Consider the following 21311-nt stretch of genomic DNA (forward strand, 5'->3'; position numbering starts at 1 on the left):
ATGTCAGACATATTATTGCCTTAATTTGTGCTGTAGTAACATGGCACTGCAGTGCCTTCCCACCAGGAAGTGGTGAGCAAGAATGATCAGTCCCCGTAAATAGAGAACAGTTGAATCTCTGTAGAGGTATGGTAAGTCTTCTGGAAACTCCTGCAGCCTAATAGTGACGGTCATGCCTAGGAGAACTCATGGAGAAGCATGCAAGCAGTTTAATCAGGTGATAGATATGTAAGACTCTGATTTGCTTGTCATGATAATGTGCTAAAGCAGGATAAGATCAGAACTTTGCAAATCTATCAGCTGATCTGTTTATATGTGATATGTTTATATCACATGCTTTTCCATGAGTTCTCCTAGACATGACCATAACTACAGCCTAACAGTGCAGGTGCCAAGACTGAAAGTAAATGCAGTTTGAACTTCTGGGCTACTTCTGAAGAGTATAGCTGGTTGCAGATTGGTATGAATGGGTCAGTTGTAATAATCATCTACAAAATGACTTGTGTTGTAATTCTATGTGTTATGTAAGTTCTATTACATGAAATCTGAGATACTCCCTTACGTATGCATATCGCACAGTCTACCATCTAAATGGTCCACATGGCCTTCATATCCTATTCCCTGCTGTAAAACTTGATATGCCACAAGACCTGCAGATATCTTTCTCCCAGTTTTCTCCATTCTCTTATTTATATTAGGCCTGAACGATTTTTAGAAAACAAATGAATTGAGAGATTTCTATCCGAAATTATGATTTCAATTTGGTTTACGATTTATTTCAAATCAAGCTTTGTTCCCGCTCTGTGCCTTTCTGTCCCCCTTTCTCTCTTTTTGCACCCTCTGGGTCTCTCTCTGTGCCCCCTGTCCCCCAAGCTGCAGCTGTGCTGGACATACCTTCCAGTATGAGCCCCGCGATGCCCGACTATCCACCTCGCCTCCTGCAGGCTCTAATACACGGCATACTTCCTGTATGTCATGTGACATACAGGAACCAGGAAGTATGCTGTGCACAAGAGCTGGCAGATGGCGAGAGAGGATGGAAAGCATTTGACTCCTGTGAGAAGGTATGTCCGACACTGCCGATGCTGCGGGCTGCACGTGCTGGGATTTGGGGGAAGTTTGAAGCTGCTTCTTCAAACTTCCCCATGTGGAAATAACGTCATTGCAGAAATTGCCACTTTGACGATTCTGAAATTGTGAGCTTAGTGATCACGATTTTGATTTAAATTCGATTTATCGTTCAGGCCTATTTTATATATCACTGATATCTTCCATAGCGCTTTTACAGTGTACAGTATTGTCGATAACTGTCCCTCACAGGGGTGCACAATCTAATCTCTACCATGGTCATCTGTCCATCATAGACTACGGTCAATATCAGAGGAAGCCAAGTAACTTATCTGTACGCAGAAAAGGATCTGAATGCAAACAAGGGTAGAACATAAAAACTTATGTGACAAGATCCTACAGTTCCACCAATAGCACTGAGAAATATGCTTAACTTGTCTGGAATACCTGGGGTAACGAGCAAAGTGTATACCATCTCACAAACCTGAAAAATGTCCCATTCCTAGTACACACAGAAAGAGACAATGGAGATATCACTTAAAGGACAACTGAAGTGAGAAAAATATGGAGGCTGTCATATTTGTTTTTAAACAATACCAGTTGCCTGGCAGCCCTGCTGATCTATTTAGCTGCAGTAGTGTCTGAACCACACCAGAAACAAGCACGTATCTAATCTTAGCAGACCGGACAATAATGTCAGAAACACCTGATCTGCTGCATGCTTGTTCAGGGTCTATGGCTAAAAGTATCAGAGGCAGAGGATCAGCAGGATCGCCAGGTAACTGGTATTGCTTAAAAAGAAATAAATATGGCACCCTCCATATCCCTCTCATTTCAGTTGTCCTTTAATAAGAAGAACTGTTTTTTAAAGTAAGCAGAAAATGTTCCTAGGATACTTTTATAAGAAACACTTTTATAAGAAAGTTTGCTAATGCTTCTCAGTTTCTATAATCCATCTACAGATGGCAGGGAAGGCTTTGATAACCAAATACAGCGTTATTTTGTCACATAACTGCTTTATTCCACTATACACCTAGGCAGACGCTTATCCCCAATCCATGCCACAAGGCTGATTCTCTCTCTGTATCTACCATCTCTTCCCCGAGAGAGTGACACATTAATTTGCTGGGATTAGGAAGCTATATTACTCCCCGATATCAAATATCTGGACACCTTATGGTCCTGAACAGTATCTCTGTACCAATAAACAAGATCTAAGTCTACACATTGCTTTTTATTACACTGACATGACTACAAAAATCACCGTAGTGATGCAGAGCTCTGCAAGCAATGATACCAAATCAAAAGTCCCCATGCTAAAGCAGACCTCTACAGAAAACGGAGTCAGAAGAGTGTAGGAAGCCAAGAGAAGGAAAAAAGCCCTGGTTCACTCTCAAATACTAGCAATGCGTGTTGTACATTTTATATTATACATTTCTATGCATTTCGTTAAAAGTTTGGTTTCTCTTTTTTCTTTTTTGTAAAACAAAAACAAACTTTGTTCAGTAAGTTATTGAGGCTTATCTCCTCAATGCCGATGAGAACTCCTCCCACTCCCCCCATCTAGAAGAGGTAAGTGCAATCAAGCCCTTCCCCATGCTAAGCGGACATTACTCCAGGGCCATGGGTGACCTCTGATGGAGGTAACAGCTGTCTAGATACTGGCGAGTAGGAGATGAGCCCCAATGAATCACTGCACCAGGTCATTTTGATTTTTTTCTGCATATATAGAAACAAATTAATAAAAAGGAAAAAACTAAATACAAAAAAAATGTACACTTTACAACGTATAATAAATGCAAACTGGTGTCATGTTCCAGGAATTATTCTCTTTAACTCACACAGGACAGATCATGCCATTTCTCCTGGCTCCCCAAAATCCTCCCCACTGTCTGGACAATCATCTTCAGGCCACACCTTCCTCTATGGGAAAATGGTAGGAAAGAGGATAAGGGGTAGGATCAGATATTGAGACCCCTCCCACAATACTCTGCATCCAATATCCAGTATCAGTGGCCATAAGCTGCAGAGCTACAATCACAGAACTGCTTCTAGTCTACCTCTGGCTGGCTAATTAAAAGGTACAGAGGTTTTTGGCCAGTAGAACTGACATAATATAACCTGAGGAGTAGAGATTACAATCCACAAAAATAGGTTGTACAGAGTGCTTACAGTGGAGCTATTATCAACATTTCCTCTTTCTAATTTCTGTTTAAATAAAGTGCCAAAAATTATTAATAGATTTAAAGTTCTGCGCCTGCACAGTGTGCCGCGGACCACGTGGCGATAATTGACAGCGGCGGCTCGCGCAGGCGCAGTAAGGCCGACCCCGTGGTCGGCCTCTGCACTGTGCAGCGAGACCGGGACAGCGTCGGGGAGCAGAGCGGTCGGCGTGGGACAGTCTGCTGCAAGGGGCTGGAGAAAGCCCCAGGTGAGAAAACCTAATTGGCTGGTGGCTGGATGGTGCAATGGTTAAGGGCTCTGCCTCTGACACCGGAGACCAGGGTTCGAATCTCGGCTCTGCCTGTTCAGTAAGCCAGCACCTAATTCAGTAGGAGACCTTTGGCAAATCTCTCTAACACGGCTACTGCCTATAGAGCGTGCCCTAGTGGCTGCTGCTCTAGCGCTTTGAGTCCGCCAGGAGAAAAGCGTGATATAAATGTTATTTGTCTTGTCTTGTCTAATTTTACTCATTTTGCCTGATAACTCCTTTAAGGTGGCCATACACTTATAGATTTGCAGCAGATTCGACTATCAGATAGATTTCTATCAGATGCTTGTCAAGTCGAATCTGACAGGAATCTATCTGATGTGTGCCACACACTAGGAACAGATTTCCAATAGATTTCCGACTGAAATCTATTGGAAATCTATTGATAATCGATTTAAATGCATTATTGTACCATTAGATCCAATGCAACTCGACTCGGCAATTGATCTGCTGCTAACAACAGATCGACTTAGAATTTCCATCCTGTCAGATAGATCAAATCAATCGAAAACGATCAAAATCGCTCGCAAATCGATCGATTGGCTGATTGGAAAAAATCGATTTCTGACCGATCCTATAGGATTGATCGATGGCTGAAATTGACCAGTGTATGGGCCCCTGAAGTAATGCGACAAAAGAAAAATGTAAACAATACTGCAGCTGCCCAGCACTACCAGCTGGGGATAATAGAAAAAGGAGGCATCAGCAATTCAGAGGGCTCAGTGATACTTTCAGCTCAGGATATTTGAAAAATACCGGAAATGATCATACATGGAGTACATAAAAGTGTGGTTTTGCCGACCGCACTAAAGGCCTATTGAATCAGCCCACCCAAAAGAGACCCACAAACAGGATGGTGGCTGAAATAGGCATGCTCAACCATAACCAGCCATTATTATAACAAGAATATCTAACAACACCTAGAACTTTAAACTTTGTGACATTGCTAGATTCTAAGCTGCTTTTGCTAACGTTACCTCAACTTAAATTTCCAGGTGACATTTTTCTGCAGTGGGAACGTCATTGATTGCTATGGGCAATCCAGACACCACCGACATACCATGGCTCAGCTGGTAGTCTGATAATTCTCTCTCTCAAAGCAACCCGACTCTCCTTTTAATTTCCTAACCTGCAGTGAGAAATGAAACACACAGATCTGATTGGTTGCCCTAGGCAACACTTTTTCAGTCACTTAATACAAAGCCCAAGTCTGTACTATTCACATGTAGAATAAAAGATAAGAATTCACACTGCAAACCCGGAGCTGAGTAGTGTGTCAGAAATGAAAAGCCTTATCGCCGATTTTAATTCTGAGTGTTCTGTAACAAAACATCATAATTCCCAGTCTCAGTTGGTGGTCATCGTCTTCATTAGGCAAGTAAATATATGCAATTAGGAATTGACCGTGTTCAAAGGGGTTGGTAATCCGTCCCTCATCCCCTGATCAAAGAGCCTGTAATTATTATACAGTCAGTAACAGAGATTTGCTAAAAAAAATCCCACTAAATCAAGACAGATTTGACTGATTAAAATTTTGTTCATCAAGGCATTTTGTAATTCACTGAATGAGGACAAAAAAAACCTGCTTAATCCGCTTCAGAGTCAACGTTCTGAGACAGCCAGGATCCATTACACAGACTGCAGATTTGTTCCTTAAAGCTGAACTAAAGGCAGGCTAAAATCTTATATACTCACAAAGGGTAAAAAGAACCGATTTCACTTATGGGCAATTTGACATATTTGGCAGTGTTTTCCCTAGGCTCTGTTTTAGTGAGCACCCGGCTGTCATTAGCTCGCCTCCTCATCCCCCTTTCAGAGCGGCTCCAGAGAGACACGTAGAGAGTGCACTTCCTCTTGCGCAGACTGGCCGAACTAACGGGACCCGATACCGGAGCTGCAGGCAGTGGAGGACGGCAGCCTGGGAGCGATCCGTGTGGATGGGGCTGGAGGAAGCCCCAGGTATGTATAAAACTTATTTTTTTTTTTGGTCTCTGGTACACTTTAAGCACACAAACTTACAAATATGGAGGATGACAATTAATTCCTTTTAAACACTTTTGCCCATAGGCCCTAAACAAGCATGCAGATCAGGTGCTCTGGTTGAAGCCTGACTAGGTTAGCTGCATGCTTGTTTCAGTTTTGTGATTCAGACACTGCTGCTGCTAAAGACAACATTGTTAAAGGACAACTGAAGCGAGAGGGATAGGGAGCTGCAAAAATTATTTCTTTTTAAGCAATACTAGTTTGTCTGGCAGCCCTGCTGATTCTCTGCCTCTAATACTTTTAGCCACAGACCCTGAACAAGCATGTCAGATCTGACAAGGTTAGCTGCATGCTTGTTTCTGGTGTAATTCAGACACTGCTGCAGCCAAATAGATCAGCAGAGCTGCTAGACAACTGGTATAGTTTAAAAGGAAATAAATATGGCAGCCTCCATATCTCTGTCATTACAGTTGTCCTTTACAGTCTCTAAATTTCAATCTAAAAAAAAAAAAAAAAAGAGTAGCAGTTCTGTGGTTATTTGTAGCTGAAGCTCATCTATACTTCTCTTATCAGTAGCAATATGATGCTGAAATAATGAGAAGATAAGCGACTACTGAACTACATTTCCCATGATCCTTGCAAGCATCATGTTGTGATGCTGTGGGTGGAGTTGTTTGGGAGTGGGTTAAGAAAAGGCATTGGGCTGTGTCTGGGAAAACACTAGCCAAGTGTTTGCTGACTGAGAGGCTCACGTGGCATGGCAGTGTGGATGACAACCTGATGATGCCGGTCAGAGCAGGGTCTTGTTAATGCAGACATCCTCTGAACCAATGTCTACAGCCCTATACTCTGTATGCGCATGGGGCAGGGAAAGTGTGTAAGTCAGAACGCCAACTCGGCAGCCACCATTTGTAGATAAGTACTCCACACCTAGTTTACTGGCATTAGATTAATATGCCAACTATACGTAAGCCAATGCATCTGCACACTGACTCTTCTGAAATCCACATTCTGGTCATACTCCTGGTCTTGCTCCTAAAACAACTAGAACACCCTATATTATGCCTATATTTTATAAGATTATATCAGCTTCCCTCACTATACCAATGTTTGCCTCTATTTTGTAGTCAAACATAGAAAAACAAACCTCAGAAACAGGTTCCTGACACTATAAAGTGTAAAAGACGCCCTCAACTCTCCCAAGGACAACAGGCACATTTCACAACTGCTATATAGAGCTCAAAGAACAATACTGCTGCTGCCATCATCCCCTTTGTTGTGCCTTTATAGCTGCCTGTTTGAAGAAGGCAGCTTTGGGCTAGAACAGAGTTGCGAGGAGACTTTAAAACGTATTTGTGTCAATCAGTTTGTCTGAATCTTCCTGCTGGAGATTCATAGCTTGTAGCATGCGATGCAGCCTGTAATATTGCTGTACCAATCACAAGTCATGAATATGCCGCATTTGATTTAGATATAATTAGAATGAAGGAGAAATAGCATCACCAAATAAAAACTAGAGTTTAGTTTTTATTTTCTGGTGCCATAAAACTATTACTGGGTGTGGGCTACAAACATCTGTATGCCAGCTATTTCTCTACCTCATAGGATAGGTAGGCTAAAACTCCTCATTCCGGTAAAGAGATGTGAGAATACCTAGCCGCCTACTGTTTACATGCTTTCTCTTTATTATACAGACAAGCATGCAGATCAGATTTTTCTGACTGGATTAGCCACATGCTTGTTTCAGGTGTGTGATCCAGACACTATTGCAGCCAAATAGATCAGTTGGACTGCCAGGCAACTGGTATTGTTAAAAGGGAATAAATATGGCAGCCACTATATCCTTCTAACCTCAGGTTCACTTTAAAGAAAACCTGTAACCAAGAATTGAACTTCATCCCAATCAGTAGCTGATACCCCCTTTCCCATGAGAAATCTTTTCCTTTTCTCAAACTGAACATCAGGGGGCTCTGTGTGGCTGATATTATAGTGAAACCCCTCCCACGGTGTGATGTCAGGACCATGGATCTGACATCACACTGTGGGGGCCTTGTTGCATTGTGGGAAATAAAGCTGAAAAAAGGCAAAAAAGCAAGCAGCATCTCCTTCCAGTGGCATCACCTGCCAGCAGTAAAAATGTCACCATGTGATCAATGTCAGAATGTAAATCAGAGAAAGGAAAGATTTAACAATGAGCAAACACTTATACATAATTATTGTATAAATGAAGCACTTTTATTTTAGGTATAGAGGAAACCTTGAATTACTGTAATGAATGGGCTTTTGCACAATATTCTAATTTTTTGAGTTTCACCTGTAGACTAGCAGTAAATTAGGACTCTTACATCTGCCAGTTTGTTAGAGACAATGTGGAATGGCTGTGTTCTTCATGCACATCAACTGGTAAGTACGCTAAAATAATGTTTTCTGTTATTCTCTGCAGTATAGAATACTGAATAGAGTGGATAGCAGTTTTTCATCAAAACTAGAATTTCCTTTTAAAACTATCAATATCGCCACTTCTTCACGAGTTATGGCAATATTTGCAGCATCAGCAGAACAGCATGCGTTCTGCCCTCACTTCTGGAACATTCCGTTCAAACTTTTGTCTGCGATCAGCATTGCTTACGCTGCACCTGTCACCATGAATTACCATTTTCGGATGCATCGGTACATAAACTCTGCTACCTATAAACTGCAATTTCTGCTTCCACCAAAATAATTACTTTCTTTTTGTTTTTCTTCAAGTCTGTTTATTTCTCTGCCCAAGGAAACGCTCATATCCAATTTTAGGGTCAGATTTAACATAAAAAAAGGCAAGGGGTACATTTAGCAAGAAGACCTGCAGTGTAAAGAAGAAACGACTGCTGTAGTATAAAGCTTGGCCCTCCTAATTAGTTTTTTTTTATAGCAAACTAGCCATTGTGCTAGACAAGATCAGCAACACCTGCAAATGATCACTTCAGTCTGCATCTTTACCCTTGCTGTCTGAACAGTATGAATGATGAATCTGAGCAATGGCCATACCCACATGCAAAGTGAATGGAAACTTGGTCTCTGTATTCTGCTGCTTCTGATCACTTGACAAAAATTTCAAGATAGAAATTTGGATGCAGAAGCCTCATTTCACATAAAAACATGACATGTGAGCACTCTGGTAACCAAACTATGAGATAACAGAGGTCAGGCCATGTGATACTTTTTGGCAGCACAGTTACACTAGCCAGTGATCTGTGGGTGGTCACTAGGGGGAGTGGCTTAAGTGTATGCTTATGCTGGGAATACACGGTACGTTTTGTAGCTGATTAGATGGTTCGATAGATAATTTCCGACATGTCCGATCTCACTTTCTCGATTGTGTTGCCGCTCGATTTTTGATAGAAGTGAATGGAAAAAGATAAGAAAAACGAGAGGAAGATAAAAATCAAGAGCTGAAATTGAGCGGCAAAAAACTATCGAGAGCAAAAACGCACGGCAGAAACGAACCGTGTATTCCCAGCATTAGACTTAAAGGAATAGTATTGATACCCAAGTGTTCTAAAATGACAATGTACAAATAATGTCTAAGTAGCTGTGTAAACATTTTCCTACTTTTCATGTTAAATATCAGAGGCAAAAACTGTAATTTATTGAGAGTAGGATTTAGCTATATTGGGACAAATCAATTGCAGAAGGGGTGTCTGCTTCAATGCACAGCCAGTGTTGCATATCAGACTACAGAAGGCAAATATCAAACATATCAAACTCTGAAAGCAAAAACAGTATGAAAAGCTGTGACAATTAGTTACATTTCCTCTGCTCTCTTCAGACACTTCAGTCAGAAACACAGGACACAGGAAGCTGCAGCTGTTGGGAGCTTTCGCTCTCTGTCACACACAGAGCTACACATAGAGTTAACTGATCAAGTGTGAGGGGAATTTCCCCTCTCCTCATGGCTCAGTCAGCCGTCAGTTTTGGTGTCAGTAAAGCTTGAAAGTATTTTGCTAACAGTAAACAAAGAAGTTGCTACTAAAATGTATACACCAGTACTTAGCAGCACTTTCCAAACAATTCCTGTGTCAATTGAAAAAAATATGTGAATCGATAGTATTCCTTTAAAAAGACCCAGAGGGGAATCAGCTTAGCACACAAGCAAGCAGGGCGGCAAACCTGCACACTGCCAGCTTATTGGCCCTGGCTGAAAGCACAGCTCACTGAGGGGAACCTCCAGTACTTACTGATGGTTATGGGGTAAAGTGTACCTATAATACAGCAGTAACACAACACTAAGCGAAAGGGGATAAGTGGTAACACTATATTTAGTTCAAGTGATGGTGCTGTCAGGGTATGACAGTCATGTGTGCCTCTGTTATAGGTATGTCATTTCCATACCCAGGGAGATCAGGTTATAAGAAAAGTTAAATGCCACCTCATAGCTCTTAGTTTGTGTTTGGGCTCCAATCAGTTAAAAGACCACTCCAGCAAAAAAGTAAGCAGCTAACATCTGTCAGAACAGACAGGTTTTGGAGTAGTCATCTCCTCATGGGGGATATTTAGGGTTTTCTTTGTTTTCAAAAGCATTTTCTGAATAGCAGTTGTTAAGTCTAAATGACTAAATAGTATGCAAACATGTAGGGAGGCTGGCCTCTTACTATTCCGGCAGTTAAACTCCTGTTCAGGAAATGCTTTTGAAAACAGAGAAAACTGATAATCCCCCGTGTGGAAATGGACTAGTTCAAAGCCTGTCGGTTCTTTCAGATTTGAATGGCTTACATTTTTCGCTGGAGCAGTCCTTTAATTTCTCAGCATGGTGACTAAGTGTTTTGCAAGATAAACTTGCCTGTTAGCCACAACCTTTTGATGATAACAAGGGAAGGAGACTAGTAATTTTTTATTAAAAGAAAAATGTATCTTGGTTTATTGTGCGCAACTATCCTGAGGTCATCCATCCAGGTAGGCGATCACTCCACCTCTATCCCAGAACAGGCCCGGGCAATTTTTATTCAAATCACCAGAGCTCTGTGCACGCCCACCTGCCAGGGATCGTGCGCTCTGCTTTTCCTCCCATTCCATTATAAGTGGAAGGGTGAAGGATCCTATGCTCAATACAGCATCCGTTTACACAGCTGCGAGCGCCCTACTGAACCGGAGCATTTTCTTTACTTAAGTGTGAACCTAGACTTTCTGTTAGCAATCCGGGAATAAGGTCGATGTCTTTAGAAAAAAATGACACAGTACCTCTAAATGCAGGTATAAAAGATATAGTATATGACCCTCATAAGGTTAAGAATGAACAGCTTATTAGGAGACAAAAACAGATGCCCTAATGTACAATAAAATATTTACTAAACCGGAAGGATGGTCTCTTACTTTCAACAAAGAAAAAAATGTGATACAGTCACAATAGACAATTTACCAGTAAGTTGACTATTTACCATGACTTATTTCAGCAGGCTTCACTGCCATCCTCAGGTAGAAAAGTCCTGACTGTGGTATTGAGCCTCTTGTCAGCCTCTATAGACAGCAGAGTTCACACTTGCCTACCTGAGGAAGTTTGCTGAGAATGCTTCACAGTAAAGATCTTCTGATTATACCTTATCACGTTTTTATTCCTAGAGGTAAAAGATCCTCCTTACCATGGTTTTACTATTTAAAGGAATACCGAGGTAAAAATAAACTGATAAGATAAAAATTGCCTCTATCCTCCTACACCTAAAAATTACTTTTTGAGACATTCCACAGCTTTATTTTATTTTCAAATCTACTGTTTAAGTATTTATTGGTTTCTGCTAAATGACAGTTTGGAAGTATGCCAGAGCTAAAATCTATGAACTGTTGACCCTTTCTACCTAACCCCTGCTCTCAGAAGCTGTTCTCTGAAAGGAAATAGTTTTATAGCAGCAAGTCCGACTGGGTCCCGACTGGAGAGAGAATGTCACTTGCATACCCTCTTTCAGGCAGAGAAAAAAAAACACAGCCTAGTTATTTGTATGATTGGCACTGTACATGCACAGTTATCTCATCAGTTTATTTTCACCTCTGTATTTCTTTAAATCTTTTTTTTTATTGAACACAAGGGCACCTCTTATCATGCCATGTTCAGCTGTAAGCTGCTAGATTGAATTTTTAGGTGTATGCCAGTAATAGTACAGGGCTTTAAAATCTCCATCCACACTTTGATAGCCTAATTTTGTATAATTGACAGCATAGGCTGCATAGCATTTAGCCTTAGCACAAAGTGTTGATATATCTGTTCACTAAAGGAATCCTCCAATGGCACTACATGGCACTGTGAGTAATAATTATCTCTTTTGTCCTAATAAATATAAGTGTCTATCCAGGTTTTGGATATCGTATAATTTTGCATAAGAGCAATGGATATGATGATGATTGGGCACATCCCATAACAGGCACTGAATCAGTTCAATAGGCGGTCTCCATTGCATGCCAGCCACTTAGTCACTAGCTGACAGTTCTCTGTGTAACATTTAATACTCTCATTGAAGGATTGAGTGATACAAGTCTGCAAACACTTGCTAAAACAAATACATATTTGAAAATAATAGAAGCCTATCACCTCATAGGCAGGAGATGGATAGGCTGTTAGGTTCGTCTGTTTACTGCAGCTCCTGCAGTGATTAATGTGAAGACACACTAAGCCGTTCCCTTTGATGTGGCAGAAACACACACTTGGAGAATTTTACGACTACGCTTTGAGGAATAATTTTGTGCTCTGTTTTGCTGACATATTTTGATAGCTTTGTGACAGCAAATTAATGTTCTTTTTAAACAGGGTGATTACACGCTAAATGTACTAATGTTTAGAGGAACCTTGAAAGCCTTCTCCGTTCATTCCCCTCTCTCTCGCTTTCTTTTAAATCGCGCTACAGAAGTCTGAAAACATCTGACATGGAGACGTACATTTGCCTCTGGGACGTAGTAAAAAGAGGACGTTTTCTAGTGTGCCATGGAGAGGACAAGTGGAATACACATTATGGCAGGATGAAGTTCTTTCGTGCTCAGATTTGAAGTGCAAGTGACAGGTGAATAATAACAAAAAAGAGAGAAAAACTTAAAGAAAATCAGGAGTGAGATGAATATGGAAGATGTCATTAGATTTATCTTAAACAAAACAAAAAAAACAAAAACAAAAAAACCCTTAAAAAAACAAAACAATTGTGTGGCTGTCATGATGATCTTTAGGTTTCAATAGAGTCGCACTGCTGGAATAAGCACTCAGGCTGTGAACTCAGAAAACCTGCTTTGCAGACTTGTTCTGGGTCAGTGACTCATTTTACAATGACATTTTCCACTACAGATTACTAAAAAAATAAAATGAAAGGGAAAACCACTACTATGACATAACAGAACTTCAATGACCTCAACATGCGTTAAAAATATTGAGTTGAGCACTAGCCCATCACACTTACTGCTTGTCCCAGCTAACATTGGTAAATAGGAGACACCTAACCCTACCCCCCACCTAGACCTAACACTAAACTCTCCTACCTACACTTAACACTAACCTCCCACATACAGCTATCCCTACTACCTACATCTAACACTAACCCCTCTCTACACCAACTTCCTCTACCTACACCCAATACTAATGCCCCAACTACGAACTACAGTTACATAGTTATTTTGGTTGAAAAAAGACATACGTCCATCGAGTTCAACCAGTACAATGTGGGGTTGAATGATGTGGGGTTCAACTGTATAATAGCCAAACCCCAGACGGCCAATTACTCACAACCGGCGCTGCCTCCACAGGACTCTGAAAACCACTGCCGCTAACTCCAATGTTATTTCTGGAACTCCGTGCACTGAGATTTCATCACCTACCGTTCGCCAATGTTTAGAGTTCAGCTACATAGTAGCAGAACTTCCTGAACCACGGACACTACCTCCACAGTTCAGGTACATTGTACCCAAGCTCTGAATGTCAACACTTCCTCACCTCTGATCATAGCTGAAGTTTGGCTATATAATAGCTGAACTCTGGTGCCCAAATTGGTAAGACTGTTGTGGAGAATGGTGGCGCCCAAGTTGTTGCAGTTTATGGTGGTGCCCAAGTTTCAATGTGCGCTATGTGCCTATTTTGCCTACTTCCCGGGAGCACGGGTCCTTTAACTTATAAAGTAGTCAGCACTAACTAAGCAGTAAGTTTAATACTGCTTTTTTCGTTATATTTAGATGGACATTGATTTGTAAGTGCTATATGTCTTATATAATCAAACCAGTTGCGATCAGTGATAGCATTTGGTATATAGTTCAATGTGGCATGTAGTTCCTCTTTAAAGCCCAACTTCAAATGTTTCCCTAGTTCTCTGTCTGTAGGCATTCAGTGGTAAAGTTGTACCTGTCTACACAGTGGCGGACATACGGCCGTGCAGCCGCACGAGGGCCCCTGAAGCTCCGTTTTCTTCAGGGGCCCATTAAGTTATTTTATTTTTTTTTAATATAGTTTTTTTTTAATTTTATTTCCCCCCCGGGGGGCCCCGACTCCTATCCTCCCTCCCTCACCTCGGGGGGCCCCCCTCCCGGTATGCGCGGCGAGCGGCAAATCCGGGTCTCCAGGCAGACGCTAGAGGGCTCCGCCGGCAGCCGCTTGGTCTCCAATATGTCGACAGAGTTGGCGACATATTGGAGACCAAGCGGCTGGGCCTTTAGCGTCTGCCTGGAGCCCTGAAGACTTCCTGCATTTGCCGCTCGCTCGCTCTCCCGCCGCGCATATCGAAAGGGGGGCCCTCCGAGGTGAGGAAGGGAGGGAGGATGGGAGTCGGGCCCCCCACCCGGATACTCAAAGGGCTACCTGCCTACCCACCCGGCTTCCTTCCTACCTACCCACCCGGCTACCTAACCACCCACCAGGCTTCCTACCTACCTACCCACCCGGCTACCTAACCACCCACCTGGCTTCCTACCTACCCACCCACCCGGCTACCTAACCACCTACCCACCCGGCTACCTACCCACCCACCAGGCTTCCTACCTACCTACCCACCCACTCGGCTACCTACCTACCCACCAGGCTTCCTACCTACCTACCCACCCGGCTACCTACCTACCTACCCACCTACCTACCTACCCACCCACCCGGCTACCTACCCACCCACCCGGCTACCTACCCAACCGGCTACCTACCCACCCATCCGGCTACCTAACCACCCACCCGGCTACCTACCCACCCACCAGGCTTCCTACCTACCTACCCACCCGGCTACCTACCTAACCACCCACCTGGCTACCTACCTACCCACCAGGCTACCTACCTAACCACCCACCAGGCTACCTACCCACCCGGCTACCTACCTACCCGGCTACCTACCTACCCACCAGGCTTCCTACCTACCCACCCGGCTACATACCCACCCACCAGGCTTCCTACCTACCTACCCACCCGGCTACCTACCTAACCACCCACCCGGCTACCTACCTAACCACCCACCCGGCTACCTACCTAACCACCCACCCGGCTACCTACCTACCCACCCACCCAGCTACCTACCGGGCTAGTTACCAACCCACCCACCAGGCTACCTACCTACCCACCCACTCACCAGGCTACCTACCTACCCACCCACCAGGCTACCTACCTACCGGGCTAGTTACCAACCCACCCACCAGGCTACCTACCCACCCACCCACTCACCCACCCACCAGGCTACCTATCCACCCAACCACCCATGGGAGCTGCGCGCCGGATGGAGGCTGGGACAGGAGGTCTGCTGCTGCAGGTGAGTAAATTTTTTTGTTTTTTTATTTATATTAGCAGGTGTATGTTCTGGGCAGGTCTGCCACATGATTGCATGTATTTTCTGCGCAAATCTGCCGACATGATTGCATGTATTTTCTGGGCATATCTGCCGACTTGATTGCACGTATTTTCTGGGCATATCTGCCGACTTGATTGCACGTATTTTCTGGGCATATCTGCCGACTTGATTGCACGTATTTTCTGGGCATATCTGCCGACATGATTGCACGTATTTTCTGGGCATATCTGCCGACTTGATTGCACGTATTTTCTGGGCATATCTGCCGACTTGATTGCACGTATTTTCTGGGCATATCTGCCGACATGATTGCATGTATTTTCTGGGCATATCTGCCGACATGATTGCACATATTTTCTGGGCATATCTGCAGACATGATTGCACATATTTTCTGGGCATATCTGCCGACTTGATTGCACATATTTTCTGGGCATATCTGCCGACTTGATTGCACGTATTTTCTGGGCATATCTGCCGACTTGATTGCATGTATTTTCTGGGCATATCTGCCGATTTGATTGCACGTATTTTCTGGGCATATCTGCCGAAATGATTGCACGTATTTTCTGGGCATATCTGCCGAAATGATTGCACGTATTTTCTGGGCGTATCTGCCGACATGATTGCACGTATTTTCTGGGCATATCTGCCGACATGATGTGTATTTTCTTGAGAAAACCTGCACAATTATGTGAATTTTCTGGGGAAAGGGTCACCAATACTTGGGCCCACTGTCTTTGCGTTGCACTTTTCAAGGGAACCTGAGGTGAGAATAATCTTGAGGCTGCCATATTTCTCTCCTTTTAAGCAATACCAGTTGCCTGGCTGCCGTGCTGGTCCTCTGCCTCTTATTATTTCAACCATAGACCCTGAACAAGCATGCAGCAGGTCAGGGGTTTCTGACAATATTGTCAGAACTGAGAAGATTAGCTGCATGCTTGTTGCTGGTGTAATTCAGTTTATTACTGCAGCCAAATAGATCAGCAGGGCCAGCAGGCAACTAGTATTGTTTAAAAGGAAATAAACCCTCACCCCAGGTTCGCTTTAAGTTAGTTAGCTCCGCCCTCATCCAGTCATTGCCACGCCCATTTTTTGGGTTCTATCCACACCTATTTTTTGCCGCGGCGCGCTACGCGCACCGCAGGTCATAGGGGTCCCTCAATTACAATTTTGCACAGGGGCCCACTGCTGGCTGTGTCCGCCACTGTGTCTACAAGCTTCTTGACTAGCTAATGTGAGCCAAATCACGTCTAATGTACTTAGTCTGGACCTTTCTCAATAGCTATGCCCTGCAACACAGATTGCCAGAACTAAAAGCTGGGATCTTCTTAGAGTTCACCACCCTCTTGCAGTATGAGCACCACCGGGAGGCTTGGCCACCAATCAGCAGAACCACCTGCAGAGCCTGCGGTTCATTCCATAAACTGGGCTACTTCAAGTTAAGTGGCAACACTTTTCAAAATTGGACATCTTGTGTCAAAAGCTTAATTTGATGAAAAGGAAACAAAGATAACATTTGGGTACTCCAAGTTGGGTTTTAATGAAAGGCCAGAAAGAAGATCCAACGGTATCTGCTGACATGACAGATTCAGCCGATACAGGCATTTGCCAGCTAGTTTTAAACATACAAGTGAATGTATCCAAATGTGCTCATTTGGCACATACTTTGAACTTTTAGCCCGAGAGGAACAGGTAAATGTCCCATGTGAAATGCTCACCTTCAAGTCTGACAATCAGTGGCACTTTGAGTTCCAGCTCCCGACAAGCCTTCGTTATGCCATTGGCTATGATGGCACAATTTACAATTCCTCCAAAAATGTTAATGAGAATGGCCTCCACCTGAAAGACACAAGAAAATCCTTCTGTCAATATCTAAAGGTTACATCCTTTTTAAATTAAGAACATATTGGCAAATCTAATGTCAACACTACAGCTAATAAACGGCAATGAACAAAATGGGGGCAACAGGTCATGAGAGCTTCTTCAAGCTGAGCTAAACATATACAGGCATGTATAGATATAGAATTACACAAACCTAACGCATTGGTAAAAGGAAAAGTGGGAATACCTGTATCGGTCTCCCAACATGGGTGATCTTGTTCCATGGCAGGTTGGGTTTATTCCTCAAACCGTGTGTGGAACTATAGCTACAGCATCACTAGACCCATCAATCACCCCCGTCACTATCTGTCAACGCTATATTTTAGATCAGGTCCTAAACTGCTCCCTGGGGGCTCCTGATCACCCCCCACCAACACCCTCAGATCCTCCCCAGACCCCCCCCCCCCTGTGTACTGTATACATCTATTCTCCCCTGTAATCACCCACTGATCAGCTGTCAATCACCTGTCAATCACCCCGTCACTGCCACCCATCAGATCAGACCCTAACCCGCCCCTTGCGGGCACCTGATCACCCGCACACACCCTCAGATCACCTCCCAAGTGCATTCTTTACATCTGTTCTCCCCTCTAATCCCCCACCCATCATTGACCCATCAATGACCCCCTGTCACTGCTACCGATCAGGTCAGACCCTAATCTGCCCCCTGCGGGCACCCAATTACCTGCCCACACTCTTAGATCGCCCTCAGACTCCCCCGATCACCTCGCCAGTGCATTGCTTGCATCTATTCTCCCCTCTAATCACACCCTGATCACCTATCAATCCCCCCGTCACCCCCTGTCACTGCTACCCATCAGATCAGACCCTAATCTGCCCCTTGCGGGCACCCAATTACCCGCCCACACCCTCAGACCCCCCCGATCAACTCCCCAGTGCATTGCTTGCATCTATTCCCCCCTCTAATCACACCCTGAGACACCCATCAATCACCTCCTGTCACCCCCTAGCACAGTTACCCATCAGATCAGGCCCTAATTTGCCCCGTGTGGGCTCCTGATCACTTGGCCAAACCCTCAGATCTCCCTCAGACCCCCTTCCGATCACCTCCCCAGTGCATTGATTGCATATATTCTCCCCTCTAATCGCCCCCTGAGACACCCATCAATCACCTCCTGTCACCACCTAGCACTCCTATCCATCAGATCAGGCCCTAATCTGCCCCCTGCGGGCTTCTGATCACACGGCCAAACCCTCACCCGCCCCACCGCAGTGACAGAATTTTTTTTTTTCTGATCACTGCTGGTCTCTACGACTTAATTGTGGCTGAGACCAACCGTTATGCCACACAATACGCAACCGCCAATCCAAGAAGCTACCATGCCCAGCCTTTTCGGTGGAAACCACTCCAAGTTTCTGAATGTAACATTTTTGGGGCCTTCTCCTTAACATGGGTCTAGTCAAAAAGAATGTATTGCGGTCTTATTGGTCTACGCACCCAATACATCACATGTCCATGTTCACTGCTGCCATGTCCAGGTCACGATTTGAGAACATGCTGCGCTTCTTGCACTTCAGTGCCAATACAACCTGTCATCTAAGAGGCCACCCTGCTTATGACCGGTTCCACAAAATTCGACCCCTCATAGACCACCTGTCATCAAAATTTGCAGATGCTTATACCCCTGAACAGTCATTTTGAGGCATTTGGTTTCTAGACTACTCCTCGCGGTTTTGGGCCTCTAAAATGCCAGGGCAGTATAGGAAGACACCCCAAGGTATTCGGGTAGGTGTATGGTGAGTTCATAGAAGATTTTATTTTTAGTTAGTGGAAAATGACACTGTGAAAAAAAAACAATAAAAATCAATTTCCACTAACTTGTGACAAAAAATAAAATCTTCTATGAACTCACCATACACCTAACGGAAAACCTTGCGGTGTCTTCTTTCTAAAATGGGGTCACTTGTGGGGTTCCTATACTGCCCTGGCATTTTAGGGGCCCTAAACCGTGAGGAGTAGTCTAGAAACCAAATGCCTCAAAATGACCTGTGAAATCCTAAAGATACTCATAGGACGTTGGGCCCCTTAGCGCACCTAGGCTGCAAAAAAGTGTCACACATGTGGTATCGCCGTACTCAGAAGTAGTATAATTTGTTTTGGGGTGTATTTTTACACATACCCATGCTGGGTGGGAGAAATATTTCTGTAAATGGACAACTGTGTGTAAAAAAAATCTCATTTACAGAGAAATTTCTCCCACCCAGCATGGGTATGTGTAAAAATACACCCCAAAACACATTATACTATTTCTCCTGAGTACGGCTATACCACATGTGTGACACGTTTTTGCAGCCTAGGTGCACGAAGGGGCCCAAAGTCCTATGAGCACCTTCAGGCTTTACAGGGTTACAGGAGCAATCAAATAGCACCAAAAGAAAGCTGTATTAGTGACAAGAAAAGGAGGTAAAATTAATTTAGATAGTAGATTGTATGACCGAGCAATAAACCGTTAAAGCTGCAGTGGTCTGAATGGAAAAAGTGTCTGGTCCTTAAAGGTGGCCATACACTGGCCCGATTGGCGGCCGTTTCGACAGCAGATTTGATCCTGGGATCGAATCTGCTGCCAATCGTTCGCGCTAAACGGTCCCGCCGACCCGATTTCCTCCCGAAATCGGATCGGTCCGTCGATCGCGCCCTGCGGGAAATTACCCTCGATCGCACGCGGGTAGGGAGCGCGTCGCTAGCGGCGGCCGATCCGATCAGGTATACATTACCTGACGCTGGCTCCCGGGCGTCTTCTCCGCGCTGCACCCGCTCCATCCCGGCGCTTCCTGTCACTGCAGTGACCAGGAAGTTCAAATAGAGGGCGCTCTATTTGAACTTCCTGGTCACGGAGTGACACAGGAAGCGCCGGGATGGAGCGGGTGCAGCGTAGAGAAGATGCGGAGAAGATGCCCGGGAGCCAGCGTCAGGTAATGTATGCACGGGGGGGGGGGGGGGGGGGGGGGGTAGAGGGGGGGGGGGGACAGGCGGCAGTGGCGGCTCCACAGATTGTGATCGGTTTCAGGCTGAAATCGATTCACAATCTGTTTGCAGTAAAGGCAGCCATACGATCCCTCTCTGATCAGATTCGATCAGATAGGGATCTGTCAGCTGGTCAATCTAATGGCAAATCGACCAGTGTATGGCTACCTTAACCACTTGCCGACCAGGGGTGATTTGCCTGATCTGTGCTGCGTGGGCTCTCCAGCCCGCAGCACAGATCAGTATTATGCCAGGGTGATCAGACTTCCCCCCTTTTTTCCCCACTAGGGGGATGTCTTGCCGGGGGGGGGGGGGGTCTGATCGCCGCCGGCCATCTGCGTTTTGCGGGGGGGGCTCCTCAGAGCCCCCCTCCGCAGCCATTTCCGCCCTCTGCCTCCTTACCTCCCTCCCTCCCTCCCTCTCTCCCTAATGCGCAGGACGGAGTTCCGTCCTGCGCATTGAAGGATAGGCTTCCGCCTATCAGATGCCGGCGGTCCCCGGCCAATCAGAGGCCGGGGATCGCCGATCTGCCCTACGGCGCTGCTGCGCAGCAGCGCCGTATGATGTAAACAGCGGGGATTTCTTCCCCGCGTGTTTACATTTTGCCGGCGAGCCGCGATCGGCGGCTCTCCGGCTGTTCACGGAGACACCCTCCGTGAACTGACATGGAAAGGCCGCTAGATCGATCGGCCGTTTCCATGATAACCCGCAGACGACCAGTTTACGCCGATCGGCGTTAGCTGGTTGTCAAGAGGTTAAGGGGTTTTAATAAATAAGTTTTTTAATACTCTCTGTCCACTGGGCCCTATCTCTACTGGTTATAGCCACAAATAGATTACTGCTGTTCACCTTTTTACATACCCTTATCTTATCACTACAGCTCAGTCCCTCAGTATATTAATAGCATTATTATCTTAAATTTAACACTAGCACAGAGGTGTATTGCTTATGTATTCTTATAAATGGACCAAATGAGTTATACCAACCTATTTATATGCAATTACATATGTTCTACCAGTAATATTATTTATAGTATATGGTTCTGATGTACCATTGTTTGTCTCTGATTTTCAGTTTATACTTTTATACCTTTATAATTGCCTGAAGAAGCAGGATTATACCTGTGAAACACGTTGCAACACT

General features: G+C 44.5%; 1 protein-coding gene across 1 annotated transcript in view; it reads right to left on the reverse strand.

Annotated features, from left to right (window-relative positions):
• SUCLG2 (succinate-CoA ligase GDP-forming subunit beta) overlaps window positions 1-21311 on the reverse strand; it is a 317157-nt gene that overhangs the window by 35115 nt on the left and 260731 nt on the right. The window contains exon 10 of the mRNA XM_068253828.1: window positions 17020-17140. Within this exon, the coding sequence (XP_068109929.1) occupies window positions 17020-17140 (121 nt within the window). The remainder of the gene's footprint in view (window positions 1-17019; window positions 17141-21311) is intronic.

Source organism: Hyperolius riggenbachi, chromosome 9 (assembly GCF_040937935.1).
Source record: "Hyperolius riggenbachi isolate aHypRig1 chromosome 9, aHypRig1.pri, whole genome shotgun sequence".
NCBI classification, from domain to species: domain Eukaryota; kingdom Metazoa; phylum Chordata; class Amphibia; order Anura; family Hyperoliidae; genus Hyperolius; species Hyperolius riggenbachi.